The 19,545-nt window shown below is 41.6% G+C and overlaps 1 protein-coding gene across 3 annotated transcripts in view; it reads right to left on the bottom strand.

The window, feature by feature from the left end:
• Positions 1 to 19,545, bottom strand: part of USP9X (ubiquitin specific peptidase 9 X-linked) — a 137,966-nt gene that overhangs the window by 52,615 nt on the left and 65,806 nt on the right. For all 3 annotated transcript variants that reach the window (XM_038760063.1, XM_038760060.1, XM_038760061.1), the window contains exons 10-14: positions 12,477 to 12,629; positions 11,735 to 11,839; positions 8,518 to 8,724; positions 3,909 to 4,045; positions 2,547 to 2,680 (exon numbers count right to left, since the gene is read on the bottom strand). In XM_038760063.1, the coding sequence (XP_038615991.1) occupies positions 2,547 to 2,680; positions 3,909 to 4,045; positions 8,518 to 8,724; positions 11,735 to 11,839; positions 12,477 to 12,629 (736 nt within the window). The remainder of the gene's footprint in view (positions 1 to 2,546; positions 2,681 to 3,908; positions 4,046 to 8,517; positions 8,725 to 11,734; positions 11,840 to 12,476; positions 12,630 to 19,545) is intronic.

Below are 19,545 nucleotides of genomic sequence, written 5' to 3'. Positions count from 1 at the left end.
CGAGTTAAACTACAAATTAAAGATTAGAAGTTATGCTGTTCTAAAGATTTAATACCCACACAATCCAAAACTGACATCAGGTATCATCTCTGAACTGCAGTTCACACTACCTACTTCAGTCTGCCATCTCTCCTTAAACCTTGCTAACTGTATACCATTTTGCAGATTATTTCTCTGAGAAGCCTTTCTTCTCCCCAAAGGCAAAACCTCTTTCCCATCTCTCACTCATCATTTTCTCACTTAGTAACATCAACCTTTTCCCTTTCCTCTAGCTCCCTTTGAATGTCAAAAATATTCCCAAATTTCCTTGCTCCTCTCATTCCTAACCTCATTAACATAATCAATTCTTTCTTCTTCCCCAAATTCCTTATTGGTTTTGGTTTTTTTTTTTCCCAGGACAGATGAAGTATTTCAGATTGTCATTCAGCAGCCCACAATAAAGGATATAATTAAAAACCAATGTTGCTGGAAGCCTCACTGATCATGGCTTAATCTCTGTTGATTAATTTATGGGCAGGGGCAACCTTGCCCCCAATCTGATTCTTCTGGAAAGAGACATGATTCTTGGGTTTACAGCTCTTAAAGTGCAAATGATCCTGGGCATATAATAAGCAATTGCGGAAAAAAAAAAGCAACGGGATGGGGAAGTTAAAGTAGTGCCAAAGAAACCACTAAAATTATCAGTTTTACTTGCCGATGATAAAATCTCCCTCATCTTCCACTGCTGCACCAATAACAAGCCAGTCTGCCCAAAACCCAAAATGAAAATGCGCAACATACTACAAAATAAGAGGGGCTACTCTGAAAACTTTCTTCACCCACTACGCAAAATGACAGTCTTGCAGAATTGTTAGACTGAATTGCTAATTCAAAACTGTTGATGTCTGTCTCCCCGCCCTCTAGACTGTAAGCTCTTTATGGGCAGGGAATGTGTCTCTTTATTGTACTGTACTCCCCCAAGCACTAACTACAGTGCTCTGCACACAGTAAGCGCTCAATCAATACAAATTAATGTATTAGCCCTCCCAGTCAATGGCAGCCTGGGAGCTGCCTCCAAACTCCAGGGCTGCATTCGGTAATACTTCTTTCCTTTCATTATCAATGGCATTTATTGAGTGCTTACTATGTGTACAGCACTGTACGAAGTGCTTTAAAAAGAACACAGTTGACATACACGTTCCCTGCCCACAACGAGCTCACAGTCAAGAAGGGGAAGTGGACATTACTATAAATACATAATTTAAAGATACGTTCATTCATTCAATCCTATTTACTGAGTGCTTACTGTGTGCAGAGCACTGTAAAAGCGCTTGGAAAGTACAATTCAGCAATAGAGACAATCCCTTCTACTGGGAAAGAGAAGGGGGAAACAGACACCAGAACAAGTAAACATTCATCAACAGCATCAACAGAAATAGAATTATAGATATATACACTTCAAAACAAGTAAACAGGCATTAATATAAATGTCTGTAAGTGCTGTGGGTTTGGGGGTTCCCCCTTCACCCTGAAGATCTACCTGTTTGTGCAAATGCATACTTGCTTGTAAAGACAGATGATATGGAAAAAGCATCAACTCATCTTAAGAAAAACCAGTTTGCCTGCCTTCAAAACAAAGCAATACCAATCTAATGTTTAATGCCACATACTGAAAGAAGTAATCTCTTCCCTCCAGTGGTTTTATTTTCATTCCAGCTCAGTGAGTTGGAAAAAGTCACTCAGGTAGCCAAACACCAAATACTGCTAAATTGCCAAAATTAGGACTGCAGAACTGACTCAACCTAGCAGAGCTCTTTCAAGCATCCAGTCAGTGACCCTTGGTTAGTCTATGAATTCTTACAAAAATATTTACCCCAAGATGTGCATATGCAAGTGCAGTATCATTTGAACAGGTTCAACCATTACAACTAATATAATAATAATAATAACAATAATAATTATGGTACTTGTTAAGCATTCACTATGTGCCAAGCACTGTTCTAAGCACAGTAACATTCAAGTTATTCAGGTTGGACAGTCCCTGCCCCACTCAGGATTCACATTCTCAATCCCCATTTTACAGATGAGGTAACAGACCCAAAGAAGTGAAGTGACTTGTCCAAGGTCATACAGCAGACATGTGGCAGAGCTGGGATTTAGAACCCATGACCTAACTCCGAGGCCTGTGCTCTAGCTAGTAAGCCACACTGCTTCTCCTTAATATTAAGGAGATTAATATTAAGGATTGTGTAGTGTGAATTGCTTCCTCCTGGCCTACATTTCCATATAGTTTGTGCTTTCAATGTGCATTCTTATGCATTCAAATGGCCCCTGAGATCTCTGAAGGAAAAGCATTATATAAATCCACACAATTTTGAAAATATTTAGAAGTTAACCAACTACCATTTCTCCATCTATTAACTACCATTCCTTCAATTACCAAAAAACGTGCCTTCCCTAAGATGCTTCATAATGAAATCTTTTGTGAATTGTTTTTCAAGTTTATTAGAGTAATAAACTGTTGGACTTGGAAACTTTTATGATTAATTTGAATAAACACCACTTACCTTTAGCATACTGTCTCATGCTTTCCATATAAGCAGAGAGATTTTCTGCTACCAGAGTCACCAGGGCATGATTGTGCTGAAGTTGATTAATTAAATCGTGACGATAAAATACGTGGGGACTTCGTTGAGTTTGACTAAAAAGGTAAAATGCACATAGAAGCCTATTAGTCAACAATGTTAAATTAGCCTCTTGTATATGTAAATGAGTAAACACAAAAATAAACCATCTATTTTTTCAATGAAACAGAGAAACAGGTGAATAGAATAGTGCCAGTAGGGAAAAATATATTAAATGGTCCAGACCCAGGCCCAAATACCTTGCTGCCAGCAATCATCATCCTTCGCGCACAAAGTGACTAGATCTGCATTCTGAAATGTTTCATTCCTAAGACTCCTTCAAGGATGTTTTCTATCATTATGGTTCCTGCCGTCCTTTGCCTGTCTGCCAGGCTAACCTAGCCCTGATTCTCCGAGGGGGAAGGAATGAAGTCTGGTTGGATCCGGAGGAAGGGACATGAAAGGAGCCAGGGGCAAGATTTCTCTACTACAAGAGCGTGTCTTTAATTCGGGTCGAGGGGAAGAGTTCAGTGGAGAACAGAATGATATGAAACTTTTGCTGGGTACAAACCAACAGGGGATGCCCCACGCTAAGATTCATTGTGAGAAGGCAAAATTGAAATTGTCTTATTTGCTTCCTACACAGATAGGTAGTGAGAGAATACAGACAGTTATCTAGATACAGATATATCTAAGCAAAGCCAAACAAAGCTACAGACACTTATACAATAGAGAAGTGCTGATGAAAACATGGGTTCTATTTATAAGATGAAGAGTGGGAATCCTGGAAGATTTCACAAAGGAATAAATCTGCTGAGCAACACTCCAAACACCCAGTCTCCTTTTTAGGAATTTTAAAGTCATGTAGCCCTTCAATTTTCTTTTCTCAATGTCATCTTGAGCTGAAATTTAGCCAAACGCCAACTTTCACAAGTTTATCTCAGGTCATAAGCAAAAAAACCCCTCCCCTTCAGAAATTGGTTGAAAGAATAAAAGCAAATGCAACAAAATTAATTCCCTATTGTTTAGGAAGTACCTCACGTCCTAAATTCATGTCACATTTGAAATTTCTCTGAAAATCTTCACTAATTATCAATTATGAGAAATGGACTTTGGTTGGTTCTCCCTATTTTTTTTCTTTTTTCACACCCCATTCAATCTTCAACTCCCGACTCTCCCCCAAAACAAATTCAACACAAATAACAGTTAAATTTTAAAAGTTAGGGGAATAGCACCACAAGTTTGCCAGGGGAAAAGTATTGTTAAGGTTTCCTTAAAAACAACAAACAAGTTATCTCGCCTTACCTCAAGTTTTGTGGCGCTTCGCCAAACAAGCTACAAATTTCTCTAATTTGTTTCAGTGCAGGAATCACCCATTTGTCATTTGTGCGAAGCTCTTCTATAAAACGGTCTATCCACTGGATCTTTTGTGTGTCTCGATCCTTAAAGAGCAAAATTAAAATTTCAGAGATGCCACTTCAGTAGGATTCTTATTCTATTTTCTAGGTCCAATGATAACCACATCTTCTTGGCATTAATTCTAGGATTCAACCGGTGGAATATCAATTTCTTGATGGGAACTGTGAGGACTGTTTCAATTCTAATTTTGAAAATTATTACTTACAAATACAACTTAGTGTTGATTTCCATTTATCCTTGATTACTTTTATTATTGTATTGTACTATTATATATTAAAGATGACTCATTTATACCTTCTCATGACTGTATTAATACAATTAGATATGCAAAATTAAATAACCGCTATGTGAAAAGCCTTCTTCCTGTGATCAAATGGAGGATTTTGCTTTTTAAAATTGATCGATTATCAGGTCTTCAAACTATGCCACTGAATGATTTTGGACTTCTACGCCCAGCATGTGAGTACACCAGAAGACCTCCTGCTTCTTGGCGATTTTATGAGGCTTTCAGTTAATCTTCTTTGACCTCTGACATAACTTTACTCTTTTGATGCTTTTAATTCAATCATGTTACCAAACACTATATTTTATGATTTGGTAAAATCATCGATGGCATTTATTGAGTGCTTATTATATGCAGAGCTCTGTACTAAGTGCTTGGGAGAGCACAATACAGAGTTGGTAGCCACGTTCCCTGCCCACAGTGAGCTTACAGTCTAGAGGGGGAAGCAGACAGTAAAATAAAAAAGTAACAATCCTTTGCTTTTCAGAATTTTTTTTTCAAACTGAGATTACAAACTTAAAGTGTCACAAGGTAAAAAAAAGGCAGTATGGGATTATGAGGAACTAAAATACAAACAATCTCAAATGACAGCAAGGAAACAGACATGCACATATCCCTAATCCAGTCCTCAAAAGAGAGACAGGGTCACGAAGTAGAACCCACTCAAAGAAGTTTCTTTGGGTGCGATTTAATTTTTTAATTGTTTCAAGTTTTTTGCTTAGGTCTCTGGAGCTGCCAAAAGGGACAAAGGAGAAGCACATCTTTGCTTACATTCACTTTCTCCTTCCTGGGAATGATGAAGGTCCAGCTCCAAAGATGAGGCAAGAAACATGGGGAGGTCTGGGATTTGATGGGTAAACATTCTCAGCACTCATGAACATATGCATAATTTATTTATATATCTATGTGTATATACAGTTATTCCTCCTGCTTTATTTGTAAATAATTTTGGTCTGTCTCCCACATTAGGTTGAGGGCACCTAAAGGAAAGGGAACGTCTATCTTTTTGTTTCTGTTGTATTCTTTCAAGTACTTGGAAGTAAGAAGGAGGCCAAGGAGAGAGTTGGGAAGTAAGTGATGGCAAGCAACTTCTTTCCTCATCTGGGAACTTGCCTGCTGATTCTCACCATGCAGTATCTCTATAGCAGAGCAGCCCTTGATCCTAAAAATATTTTACCCGCTTTTTGGGTATGTGGTAAAGTGCATTTGTTTATATTTTGGAATTGTTAAATCCTTATCGAAGGGAAGCGGCAATTTGACTTAAGTATATATCTGCTTCAGGATGGACTATGCAAAGCCATCTGAAGGCTAAGGGGCAGTAGAGCCTCTAAGCTGCCTATTTAATATGGGAGTTAATGAAAAGTTTCACCCTCAGGCATAACAAACCTAAAGCTGTGTTGTTGTTTTCTGACCTTCTATCTTTATGACACCTCGGGACTCTAGTCCGTTACACGGAACGTTTCGGTGTTCCCAAGGCTCACACAAGGATTTGGGGGGGCAGGGGATACAGGGTGCTGCTGCGGGTCTCAGATAACTTGGGGCGGGCTGCTCTAGGCTAGACATGGGTCCAAGTTTCATGTCTTCGGCTAACTGGGGGAGATCCAAGGCCTACCCTGGATGACAATAGGTTGGAGAGGTCACTCCTCTGTTTCCACAGGAACCACGGGCCTCTGAACCCCGGTACTCCCTGACCTGTTCTGGCTCAAATTGCCTTAAGAGCTTCAGACCACAGCATAATCTTCCGGGCCACAACGGATCAACCCAACACCGGCGGTGGACTTAGAAATCAAACATTCAATGGTATTTGTACACTTTACTGTGCGCAGAGCACCGTATTAAGTGCTTGGGAGTCTATAGTACAACAGCTGGTAGACACGGTCCTGACCACAATGAGCTTACAATCTTTTCAGCAAAAAAATAAATATTGCTGGCTATTTATCAGAAGAGGCACAGCACAAAAGACACAAGGGCTGAATTTTACCTGAAATCATATTTAGAACCCTCAAATTACGATATGCTACAGGCCAACGGAGGCTGCTTATGTTATAACCTTGAAACTCCAAAGGAATGGCAGTCTGAACTATCCTACATTGATAGTCCCAAATGGACAGTACTACTTTTCACATAGGTGGCTTTTTGAAGCTGACTGGCCCAATTTAACCTGAGAACAAATGGGAAAGCACTCTCTGCCTAGGTTCCCACCTGAACTGTGGATAGCTAGAAGCTAAGAAGCAGCATGGCATAGTGGATTAGAGCACAGGCCTGCCACGTGTCTGCTGGGTGACATTAGGTAAGTCACATATCTTCCTTGGCCACATTTACCTCATCTGTAAAATAGGGATTAAGACTATAAACCCCATGTGCAATATGGACTGTGCTCAATCTGATTAGCTTCAATCTACCCTAGCGCTTATCACAGTGCCTGGGACAGAGTAAACCCTTAGTACCACAAAAAAAGCTTTGTTCCTCAAACAGCTCCTAAGTCTACCATCTAAAGGACATTCAAATTTCCATGCTGCGTATTAAGCTCTCCTAAAACTAAGTCCCATCACTGTAGAGCACAACTTCATCTCTCAATTTGTGTTTCAATTGTTCCTTTTCACAAGCACCTAAATCTAACAGTGGTGTGCATTAATGTTGGGGTGTTTTTGCATTTTGTTCCGAGGTTGCTTGAGCAAGAAGGGTAGATAGCAGAAGATGATTTCCTATTTTATTATAACAAGATTATTGTTCGGGGGTGGGGGGGTATTTCTAAATCTCTTAGGCATGTCCATGGCACATAGTAAGCACTTAGATACTGTAAAAAAAAAAAAAGAAGCTTTGGTAATGATGATCCACGGAGGAAAAAAGATTAATTCTCCTTCCTAGAAAGTGCAATGATTAGATTCTCCTCCTCCAGTTTTCTTACTCAGAATTAGCAATGAAATCCAGTCTTTGACTTGTCTAAAGATTGACAGCTAAGATAGTTAGAGCACAATACCTCTATCATATGTGGATATAAATGCTGGGGAGAAGAGTCAAAATTTCTTCAGAGCTCATACCCATTTACCTTTTCTAAACTGGGAACCTGAATTTATCAACAGTTTAAGATGTTTTGGTTCACAGTATTTAACAATTATCGATCATGCTGAGTTTTACATTTCTAAAGGGTCTTGCGATTTCCACTGCTCTTAATTCAAACAATATCACAAGAACTCTAGGGTGTGGCAATGTTAGAAAAATAGAAACAGAGGAATAAACGACTTAGGAGGTTAAATAGCGAGTCAACGGTAGGACGGGGGAATCAAAATTCTGAATACTGATTCTCAAGTATAACAACTTCCTCAAAAAAAACCAAAAAACCCAAACATATGTAAACATGTACGCAAACAAGAGAAAGGCTTGCATTTAAGCATGACTCGGTATAGACTACCTAAAAGCATTAATATGACCGGAAACCCTTGTTAACTATCTAACATCAAAGTTCACATTAAATAAACCTTCAGACCAAAACCAGGAAAAGTTGTAATCTCTCCACTTTCCTGCCTTTCTCTTGATTCTACTGCTAAAAAGTACATTCTTCCTACTCGAGAGAGTTGGAAATGGTTGCCCAGAGAAGCTGCCTTGTGTATACTGGCAATAATAACTATAATACTCTTACTGTGGCTTACTCTCAAAAAAGTCAAGACCTCTTGTAGGTAGCTCACAGAGTCCCTTTCAGCTAGAATAATAATAATAATGATAGCATTTATTAAGCGCTTACTATGTGCAAAGCACTGTTCTAAGCGCTAGAAGACAGGCTTAAAGCTGTATTTCACAGATGTGACCCAGGGAATCAGAAGCTAGGGAGGTTAAGCAAATCTCTAAAGCCCACCCACGTCCAACCATCGGTGGCAGAGGTGAAACTTCCAACGAGACTTCCAGAAATCCATCTATTAAAGCATGAGAATCAATCGATGGTATTTACTGAGTGCTTACTTTATGCTCAGCACTGTACTAGGGGCACCTAGGAGTCCAGTATGACAGAGCTGGTAAACACATTCCAGGCTCACAACAAAGGAAGGAAACAAAGCTAGCCAGCATTCTCAGCACTTTTTAAAAATGTTTACTTATTGCTATCCAGAGAAAACGAGAGCACACCTTAGCTTTAATTTTACCCTGAGCCAAAAGGCTTCCAAACTATCTTAATTCTATTAATGAACATGGTTTGAGAGACTAATGGTCTGCATTTACCTGTGAACAACTATAATCTAAGATTTTAATGTGAGCACTAAGAGCCTGGTCCATGATATCAACGGGCACATCATCACTATGTGCCAAGTTCCACAGAAGATTCAAAACCTTGTGAGCCATCACACCATCTTTATCATCTTCTGCGAGTCGACGGATCAGCTCGAGTAGTTTTTCACGTTGTTTTTTGCTGGCGTTTGTCCAACTTGCCTGGAAAACAAAATTCATTTCATCATTAGAAAAAAAGACGTTTACGTCCACATCTAAGTATTTCCGGGCACTCTAGAATTCAACTGCCGAACTGTAAATAGTCACTGAGAAACACTGCATCCATCTTGTTTGAATGAAAAGTCCTCAGTTCTCAATTCAACAAAAAGTATTACAAAACACTTTTAAAAACTTCACAGAGTTCCCATTCTCATTACTGTTTGGTACTTCATTTTTAATTTGTGCTTAACAAAGTCATATTGAAGACATTCGTTAACTTTCGTTACAGTGGATGAGAAAATGAGGCATGGCAGAGGTCATGTCTGGTAATTCTACTAAACTCTCCCCAGCGCTTACTACAGTGCACTACACACAACGAACACTAAATGCTGTTAATTGACCCTGCAAGTTTGTTCAGGCTAAGCAGCAGACAGAAGAGAAAGCCTCTCCCCTCTCTAGGGCTTGGGAATCAGAGGTCATGGGTTCAAATCCCCACTGCGCCGCTTGTCAGCTGTGTGACTTTGGGTAAGTCACTTAACTTTTCTGTGCCTCAGTTACCTCATCTGTAAAATGGGGATTAAGACTGGGAGCCCCACATGGGACAATTTGATTACCCTGTATCTATCCCACTGCTTAGAACAGTGCTTGGCACATAGTAAGCGCTTAGCAAATAGTATAATTATTATTATCATCATTATTACTGAACATGGCTAAGGACTATGGCCTTTGTCAAGAATGGGGTTTGTGGCATCATCAGGGCAATCTCATGCATAATTAAAGTTGTGGTGGGACAAACCTCCAGACAATGCTGCATCTCTAAGACCGTAAGCTCATTATGGGCAGGGAATTAGTCTGTTTACTGTTGTACTGTGCTCTCCCAAGCGCTTAGTACAGTGCTCTGCACATGGTACGCACTCAACTATGATTGAATGAATGAATCTCAGCTGAAAACCGGGCATCAACTGCTGAGGATAGATAAGCACAGAGCATTGCTCTCAGGAAAGGGGTGTTTTTTTGCTGTTGTTTTTTCCTGAGCAATGGAAGGGTAAAGAATGAAAGACAGAGACAAGAGAGAAAAGGGGCCCAGGTTTTGCAAACATTAGGCAGGACAACACAACGGATGGCCTTTATTTGGGCACAGTATGGCGAGACTGGGGTCCCGTGCTGGCCTTCTAAGCACATGCTCTCATTGGTTGAATTTCACGGGCAGTTGTGACTTCTTTGAATAAAAACCACTCTACTGATACTGACAATAACAAAGCAATGAAATTAGGGCGGACCAGCCATTTTATATGGGTGTGCAAGCTTTATATAGGATGGTTCAAGTTTTCCCCCCCCCCCATTAATGTCACCGCAATACTGAATTATGAGAACCATCAGCAGTCCACTCTTAAGACTGAAAACAATTTCTAATCCCGATTTCCAATGCCTCAAAACTAAAATCTATAAATCTCTTCACAAGAGTCTAATAAATCTCTTCACAAGATGAAGCATATCTCAGATGCACTGAGTTATGATGTTAGATTAGGGGTCTTGGCGATTGCTGTGGGGCAGTGGATTGATTGGGAAGGAATCGAGAAAGAAGTGAGCCAGCCCTTGGGGGTAGAGAAGGGAGAATCAATCAATCAATTGTATTTATTGAGCGCTTACTGTGTGTAGAGCACTGTACTAAGCGCTTGGGAAGTACAAGCTGGCAACATATAGAGACAGTCCCTACCCAACAGTGGGCTCACAGTCTAGAAAGGGGAACCAAAGCGGGACTGCTTTTGAGATTTCTAGTCATTCGAACCTCGACGCTGTTGACAGCTCTCCAGCCGCACTTTGGGGTTGGGCAGCAAGGGGGAATTGCTGTTTCTTCTTGGCCCCAAAGCTTTCTTAAACTGTGAAGCTCCTGCCCTCCCACTGCTATTGAGGAGGAGGAGGGTATGTGTTTTATAGGTCGGAAACTCTTGGTGCAAGGACTGAAATTTCTAGATGTCAACCAACTTCCTTACTGTTATAATGGGTAACGTTTGGGACTTTAGGTGATGCATCTCTTGATAATGGCTGTCAAGGAGAACAACAATCACCCGCTTCCTCCAGGCATCCTTTTGCCACTCTCTACAGACAAAATACAGGTCTGGATGTGCTCTCTGTACTATCAAAGTTTCTAATACACTTCCTGAATATTGGCTGCTGATTAATCTTCCCCTAAGTGTTAAAGGGCATGATATAAAATGAGAAATAAGCTTTGGAAGGCAAGGCCTTCTGTTCAAGGGCTCTACAAATACATCAAATACAGTGAAACCAAGTGGTGGCTACAGAGAACTTTGGTGACAACCCTAAAGTGAAGCAATCTCAGCACTCGAGTGTATTTTAATAAATGGTTGACTACAGGATAAAGGAGGTTCGGAAAGGGCTACAACCTAATAACAGGGATACAGCATATCCTAGTGGAAGAAGTAACGGCCTGGGAGTCGAGGGACCTGGGTTCTCAGCCCAGCTCAGTCACTTGCCTGATGCGTGACCTTGGGTATGTCACTTCACTTCTTTGTGCCTTGGTTTTCTCAGCTGTCAAATGGGGATTAAATACATGCTCCTTCCCCTTTAGAATTTTGAGTCCTTATATAGGATGGAGACTGAGTGACTCTCTTATTTACCCCAGTGTTTAGCAGTGTGCAGTAACAAATACCATTATTATTATTACTAGTATTACTAAACACAGTTTTAATGAACAAAAGTGTACATGTTAATGGAGTACTCAGCTAACATTATCTGTAATCACAAAATTCAGAGCTGACGCCAAAAAAAAGGGAGTTTAGAGAGGGGTTATCTATTTCCTCCATCTTCCTGCCTGAGGAAACTGAAGAAGCAACAGGTTACATTTAATTATGACTAGCACTATTACTTCCATTTAACCAAAAAAAGGTCTTTCATATGCTTTTTTGGAGGACTGTGCACACTGAGTATCATTAATTCACACTATTTAAAAGAGCATGTCAAGGGTGAATGAATAGAAGAAGTGCCACGTTACCTTAAAGCAATCAAAAAGATGGTCAAGTTGTTCGGGCGAGAAATCCCAAGCCAGTTTAGCCAGGAGATCGTGTACGTTCTTTACAATAGCTTCATGCTTTCCCGCCTGTCATTGTGGACAAAAAAGGGTTACTTTTCAATATTGAAAAATGGACTTCAATTCCTCTTTAATCTAAACTCTGGCTTCAAAACATTCTGGCAGTTTAAGAATTGAATCTTCAAAGAATTTGCCACCCTTCAGACTACTAGTATACCTTAGGTCAGCACTTAATGCCCCTGGATTATTACAACTAGACATCTGGGGAATTCAAAACCAGTAGGGGGAAATTTACCCCTGACCTTTATAAAAAGTTCCAATTTTATGAGTATCACCTGAAAGGAAAGACTTTGGGTGCAAAAGATCTCTGTTAAATGATTACCATCTCTTGCCTTTCATCTTTAAAACCAAGAAACTACTCAGAGCTTAACTGACATATTGAACTTAATTTCTTTAAAAATTTTCCAGCATTTTAGGCCAAAATTGAACATATCTTGTTTGCAGGGGTAGGATTTTAGAACGTATTAGTACAAATGAGTTTTGTGATCAAAAGTTCTTCTGCCGGATGCTGTATGGTATTTTGTTTTTCTTCCCTGGCATTTCTTTCACTCTCTCAAATCAAATATGGAACCTGCACCTCTACGCAAACTTGAAATTAACTCCTTACTCAGGGGGAACACGATTAGGAACATTTCCAATTCCTTACCTGTGCTGCCCAAATATTGTCAAGGTCTTGTAAGGTGAGGGCTTTTTCTTTAATGACAAAACGAAGTATCTTTTCTAGTTTTTCTACATACTGAGGCTGATGAAGACTATCTCGTAGCACAATTGATAAGATGTTGTTCTGTTGTATCCATTCCTAAATTTTAACAGGAAAATGTTACTTTAAAAAAAGACAGTGAAAAAATTCATCTTTTTCACCCAGGGTTAATTCTTTTTAAATCACAGAGAACCTACAAAATAAACTATTCTCACTTTCTAAAATTTTAAACTACCGACCTATAGATATAGCGAAAATATTTTCCTTTTCCCAGTTTTCAAGAACAACCTATCACATTCCCTTAGATTAAAATCTACTTGTTACAAGTTTTATAACCCTTATGACTTCCTAGGTTAATAATTCAAGAACTGAATTTGTGTAATTCACTCATTCCTCCATTCATTCAAAAGGTGCTGTTATGCTTAGCACTGTATGAGGTGCTTTAGAAGACAACAATCACGTCAGAGACCTGGTCCTATACTCTTGGATCTTACCATCGTTGGAACAGACAGCCAGACAAATGGGAATACCTCAATAACTTCAAAGCAACATACTGTATCTCTCTCTGACTCACACACCCACTATTTCAGATCTTTAACTCCCTTTTGAAGCCCCCCCACAAATCTCTACATCTTCCACCTCTAACCTCTGATGACCACGCCAAGTTCTTCACTGCTAAGAGAAAAACCATCAGGCATGCATGTCTCCATATCCCCCCACTCACCTCCTCCTTCTCCTAACCCCGTCTCCTCACCTGCCTCTTTCCAGGCTGTCTCAAGAGGTCTGCTGTTTTCTCTCAAAGCCTATCCCCCTCTATTTGCATCTTGGACAACACCCCGACTCACTTGCTCCCAATTCTGTCTCACCATCAACCCCTCACTCTCTGCTGGCTTCTTCCCATCTACTTACTTCCAATCATCCTCCAGTCTACCCTGTCTGTAAAGAGTTTTCTTTGGTACCCTTCTGCACCCTCCAGCTATCTCAACTTCCACTGGTTTCTGGGACTTCAGCCTCTTCCCATTTCAGCCTAGTCTACATGCCACTCATTGGAAAGTCCTGTAGAAATAAGCATGACTTGCATAAGCGCTTAACAAATACCAACATTATTATTATTATGTCTTCACTCCTCAAAATTCTCCGATGGCATCTCTCCACATCAAGAAAAAACTCCCCACAGTTGGCTTCAACGTTCTTCACCAACTCCTGCTATTCTCCAATTTGCATTCTTCACTCCTCCCAAGCTCACCTGCCCATACCTTGTTTCTCAACTATCCCGACTCCTACTGTACAATGGTCCCTAGGCTTGGAGCTCTCCTTCCCTCCACTGCAAACATACCAGCTCTTCCGTCTTCAAAGCCCGCCTAAAAATCTCGCACCTTTCAGGAAGACTTCCCCGAATAATTCAAAACACCCTACACTTGTGCATTTTATTACTAATCCTCAGCACTTGTGAAAATAGGCATGTTTATTTGCCTGTATTGTATATAGTTAGTTATTTCAGATGTTATTCAGATATTTCATCCTGATATAATTGTATTATTTTATTATTACTTTCTTCCTCCTGCTTACACTATTGGTAAGTAATTTTTGCCTATCTTCCCAACAGACTGTGAGCTCTTTGAATGCAGGGGATGTTAACCTTATGTTGAACTGCCCCAAAAGCTTAGGACAATGCTTTGCACAAAGCTGGTGCACAATAAATGCCGTAAATTCCCTGAATCTTTTAGTGCTTTAAGCCTGCTTATCCTCTACCTTGACCTCCTTTCCACCACCACTCTCTCCTCCTCACCCTCTTAATTCCACTGAGACCCTGTTCCCCAAGATCTCATATTACCTCCTTTTAATTAAGTCTGATGGGCTCTTTGTTCTAATCCTCTTTGACCTCTTGATTCCTTTTCTCCTGGGAACCCTCTCTGACCCTGGTTTGGCCAGGACGGTAGTCTCCCATTCCTCAGGCGCTCACTCCCTGGTTTGTCTTCTACCTCTTTTTATTTTTACTGCATCCTAAAGAACGTGTAATGCTCTCAACACAGTAAGCGTTCAATATATACTGGTAATGGATTGTTAAGAGTGGCTGTTGGGAAGAGAAATACCTCATGGGGTAGGTGTAGTTTCAAGAGGGCGGTGGAGAAGGGGTGGGATATGGTCTGGAGAACTGGAGGAAGAGGGATTTCCAGGACAGAACAAAGTTATACACAAGGGATTGGTGATGCGAGATACAGGCAAAAAAGTAGGTTGGGAAGAGCAAGGAGTGGGAGATGGGATGAAGTGAACCAATACGTAAGATGATGAGAGGTGAAGGAGTGGCTTGAAGCCAGGTAGTAACAGAGAAAGCCTTGGGCATGTCTGTCTGTGTCTTATTTACAAGTTGGCTATCCTACAGAGAGTACTTGTTCATTATAAATCTTACAGTCATATAATCAATTAATCAATGGTATATGAGCACTTACTGTGGACAGAGCACTGCACTATAAATTAGATGATATCAAGCACACCAAAATGCTACAATGGAACATTAGAACCTAAGAAAATACTATTTTTCAAATTTTGAATGCCCAAAATGGTGTTTCTGAAAGCACTCAATTAAATTCACTTCACTGATGACCTGGTTCAAGGAACTGAGAATCTGCTAATGAAACCTGCACGTTAAACTAAATTGGACTGGACTGTTCACACCTTGGAAGACAGGAATAGAATGAAAAGTGACTTAGGCAAATCAAAAAACTGGGTCAAAAAGACACATGAAATTCATGAGACAAGTGCAAGGTAATGCACTTGTGGATGCGAAAAGCTCACACCACAGATCCAGGCAAAGGAGACCAGGTGCTAAGCATGAGTCAGTAACGTGAGTGTGGTGATTACAAATAGCGTGGCTTGGGGAAGTCGCCTTTTCACGGCAGGCACTGTACGGATTCTTCCTGGAGTGCAGTGCCCACTTTAGAAGCAGCATGGCCTGGTGGAAAAAGCAAGGCCCCGCGAGTCAGAGGACCTGAGTTCTAATCCCAGCTCCACCACTTGCCTGCTGTGTGACCCTGGACAAGTCACTTAAATTCTCCATGCCTGTTACCTCAGCTGTAAAATGAAGGTTAAGACTATGAGCCCCATGTGGAACAAGGACCGCGTCCAACCTGATCAACTTTTATCTCCCGCAGTGCTTAGAAAAGTGCTTGACACATAGTTAAGCACTTTACAAATACCATCATCTTGATCACAGTGTGTGTGTGTATGCAATATGTACATATATTGTTTCATAATAATAATAATAATAATGGCATTTATTAAGCACTTACTATGTGCAAAGCACTGTTCTAAGTGCTGGGGAAGTTACAAGGTGATCAGGTTGTCCCACAGGGGGCTCACAATCTTACTCCCCCTTTTACAGATGAGGTAACTGAGGCACAGAGAAGTTAAGTGACTTGTCCAAAGTCACACAGCTGACAGTTGGCGGAGCCGGGACTCAAACCCATGACCTCTGACTCCAAAGCCCGGGCTCTTTTCCACCAAGTATTGTTATATGCTTAATATATGGAAATGATGGAAAGAATAGAAGATATGTCAAAAGTGAAGTGAATTGAGTGAGGGTGGCTAGGCCTAGAGAAGGGTTTAATCGTAGTAATTTAACCGATGCTTTTCGTTTAGGAAGCGTTTTTATGGTAAGGATGCTGAGCAGTTCTCCACGTCAAGTGAGGGTCAACAAGGAAGAATCGGGCTCCAAGTTCCACCTGCCGGATTTCCCGATGGACAGAAGGAAGAAGCGGAACGGGCCACGGGAGGCTGGAGATGTCTTGTGAAAGAATCACGAAACACACTGGCTGGAGGCATGGAGCCGGGCTGGATTGCGGCTGCCAGCACCATGGGATCAAGAGGGACCATCGCTCTCATGGGAGTGCCCTCGTGGAGGCAAAGCCATTAGCTTTCTGGGTAAGGTGAGCCGATAACCTATTCTGGCCCTGGAAGAGAATGATGGCAGTGATGGCGCCCTTTCTCCCCCATTCTCTCTCTTGCAAGGCCAAGGTCCCCAGACTTGATCCTGAGGCTCCTTTCTTCCAGGCCATTCTTGGAGCCCTGCAAGAACAGTGAACCTGCGCTGCGGGTTTATGGAGCCAAGTGGGAGGCCCTGTTCCTCCAACATCCTCTTGAGCCACAGATTTCTCTTCACCGTTGAGCTCTGGGGATGGCTGGGGACTCTTTCAGCTCCCACCTGGCATCCGGGGGGAAGACGAAGTCTCTATGCCCCTGAAAGTCATGTCTTCTTGACACCCAACCCTTCAAAATCCCTCTCAAGTTCGCTCCTAATGGCTCACATGGAAAGCTAGGGTTCCAGGGCTGAACTAGGTGGGGGTTTTTTACATCCCTCCTAGCATTCACTTAAATCCAGATCCTGGGTTTTTTAACTGGGTTTCCCAAGTTCGTGATTATTTGAAGGTAAGTCCCCATTCTGATCCCTCAAATTCTGAAGTGATCCTGGAAAACACAACACTAGATCAAGAAGTGGTAGCCCTTGTCCATGTTATAAAGATGCCTTTCTATATAATCACCACCTTCATAAAAAACCTCCTTAAAATGAAAGTTCTAGAAGGAGGGAAGCGACAAGTGGGAAACTGCACATTTGTCCATGACCTCACATTTAGATCATCACCGGTGTTTACTGGGCGTTGTATTAAGCGTTTGGTAGAATACAACAGACCTGCTCCCTGCCCACAGAGAGCTTCTAGACACATACAAAGAGTGGCAACTAAGATGGGACCCCTAGGAAAGCAATGTGCTTCACAATAATTCTCTGAGCAAAGACAGAGACTGGGTTTCAGGAAAGAGACAAATAACACATTTTGACAGAGACTCAATCCCATTCTCACTCGGATGTTTTCAGCCTCCAAAAGTGAAGGGCAGATTTAATGAAGTGCAGTAGTCTTCATTCTCCCCTCTCACCAAAAACTGAAGCAAGGTGGTGATGCCAATATATTACCTATTTTCTGGCCTCACTGCACAAAGGATATCTGCTCCTTAAGACTTTCATTTATTGTGTGGCAGCATTAGGGGACCAACTTTCAGGTGTATTTGTATCAGGATTAGTCTTTCAAGTGCTTGGTACAGTACTCTGCACACAAGTAAGCACTCAAAAACACAGTACTGATTGACTGATTACTGTTTAGGATCTCTCTCTCTCTCACCCCACCCCACCATAAATGCCAGTTAAGGACTAGGACAAAACCTATGCAGGCACAGCAACTTTTGAACTTAAAGGGGGAAAAAAGGAAAAAAAAAAGCTGGCACGATTGCATAAACTTTCATCAGCTAAAAATCTGGGGGCGGCCTTTCGAATTAAAAATCGGCCATCAGCCAATCTCCAGAATAAAGATCAGAGACTGACGCTCTGGAACCTTCTGACAGCTCAGCCCATCCTGCCTGGAATTCCCACACTGACTTCCGGAGTGACAGTTGAAAGAGGCTTAGGCTTGGCATAGGCCATACCCATTTCCCCATACACAGGCTGAGGGAAAGCAAAGTTAAAAACAACAACAACAAAAACAACCATACACTCAATGCTGGGTTTTGATTTCTGTAAAGAAAGCAGGCCTTGCCTGGGGTATTTGTCATTAATTGAGATGAACTGATCACCTCAGGTGCGGAACCCTGTGGCTCTTTGGAAAGGACTCGCACAGACACAGGGCAATAACTTCTGCACAATCCTACCCCCTCGAAATAATGAGAACTAAATGACGCTGCCCAGCTGTAATCGTGCTATCCTGAAAAATGAACATTTCCTTCCCAATTAATTTGCCTAAATAGAGAAATACACGGTTTCTTTCCCAAAATTGGCATGCTCCAAAAGTGAGTCACGCACCAGATCAGAACTGGTGGCTATTTGCTTATGGAGAAATGAGTATTTTCCCCATAGAGTGGGAAAGTTTTATGTAAAATGCTCTAGAAATATTTCCACTCAACAGAGAGGAAGCAAGGCTCTTACACAGGGCGGAAAACCTTGAATGCACTCCTACACCAGTTTCCTGGGCTACTGCCCATCACTGGCATTATTCATTCAATCACAATTTTTGAGCGCTTACTGTGTGCGCAAAGCACTGTACTAAGGGCATTAGGCTTTGGTCACTTTGCCCAGCACGTGGTCTTCGTGTCCACATGACTGACAGGGACCGGGTGGCGTGCACGGATCCACTCGTGTCATCAGTATGCCTTCTTGGGTAGGTTCTCAGCTCTGAAGTCGTTTGAGACTCCACCATCATATATGTAGATCCACAGTGTGCCCATGGGCAGTAAGAGTTCCCTGTTTTACAGCGGGAGGGTGGAGGGGGGTGGTTTACCCCGATTTTACCTAGAAGCTTCAGCAAGACTTTGCCGGGAGGGCTTCCTGATCCTGTTGTTTCACAGCTGGGAATCGTTTAAGAGGCTTCGTGTTTGTGTGGGTTAAAGGTTTCTGTGGGTTTGGTGGGGGGCTTTTATTTTTATTTTTTAAATGGTATTTGTTAAGTGCTTCCTAGGTGCCAGACACTGTACTAATCGCCGGGGTAGATAAAAGCTAAACAGGTTGGACACAGTCCATGTCCCACATGGGACTCACGGTCTTAGTCCCGATTTTATAGATAAGCTGAGGCAGGGAGAAGTGAGGTGACTTGCCCGAGGTCCCACAGCAGACAAGTGGCAGAGGCAGCATTAGAACCCAGGTCCTTCTGACCCCAGACCTGTCCTCTATCCCCTAGGCATCTCTGCTTCTCTACAAGGTTGCTTCTTGTTGAGTGTCTTCAAGCACCATTTTGCTTTGATTTCACTAGGAATGTTCAAGACGCCTCTGTTCAGTGCTGTGAACTTGCTAAGCTTTGGTCCTTGTTTAAATAAGCTGGTGTTCCAAGGGGCATTTTCAGGGTGATGCTGTCTTTTAAGGGGAGGAAGAGTAAGCCTTTTCCTCAATCTTTCCCTCCTACAATCCCTCCCCAGTGCCATTTTGCCCCAACCCACCCATTACCTGCCTCTGCCACCCACTACGACTAGTGTAGTCATC

This window comes from Tachyglossus aculeatus, chromosome 18 (assembly GCF_015852505.1).
Source record: "Tachyglossus aculeatus isolate mTacAcu1 chromosome 18, mTacAcu1.pri, whole genome shotgun sequence".
Classification (NCBI taxonomy): Eukaryota; Metazoa; Chordata; class Mammalia; order Monotremata; family Tachyglossidae; genus Tachyglossus; species Tachyglossus aculeatus.
Note: the sequence above shows the minus strand (reverse complement) of the source record. Positions and strands in the feature narration are given on the sequence as shown.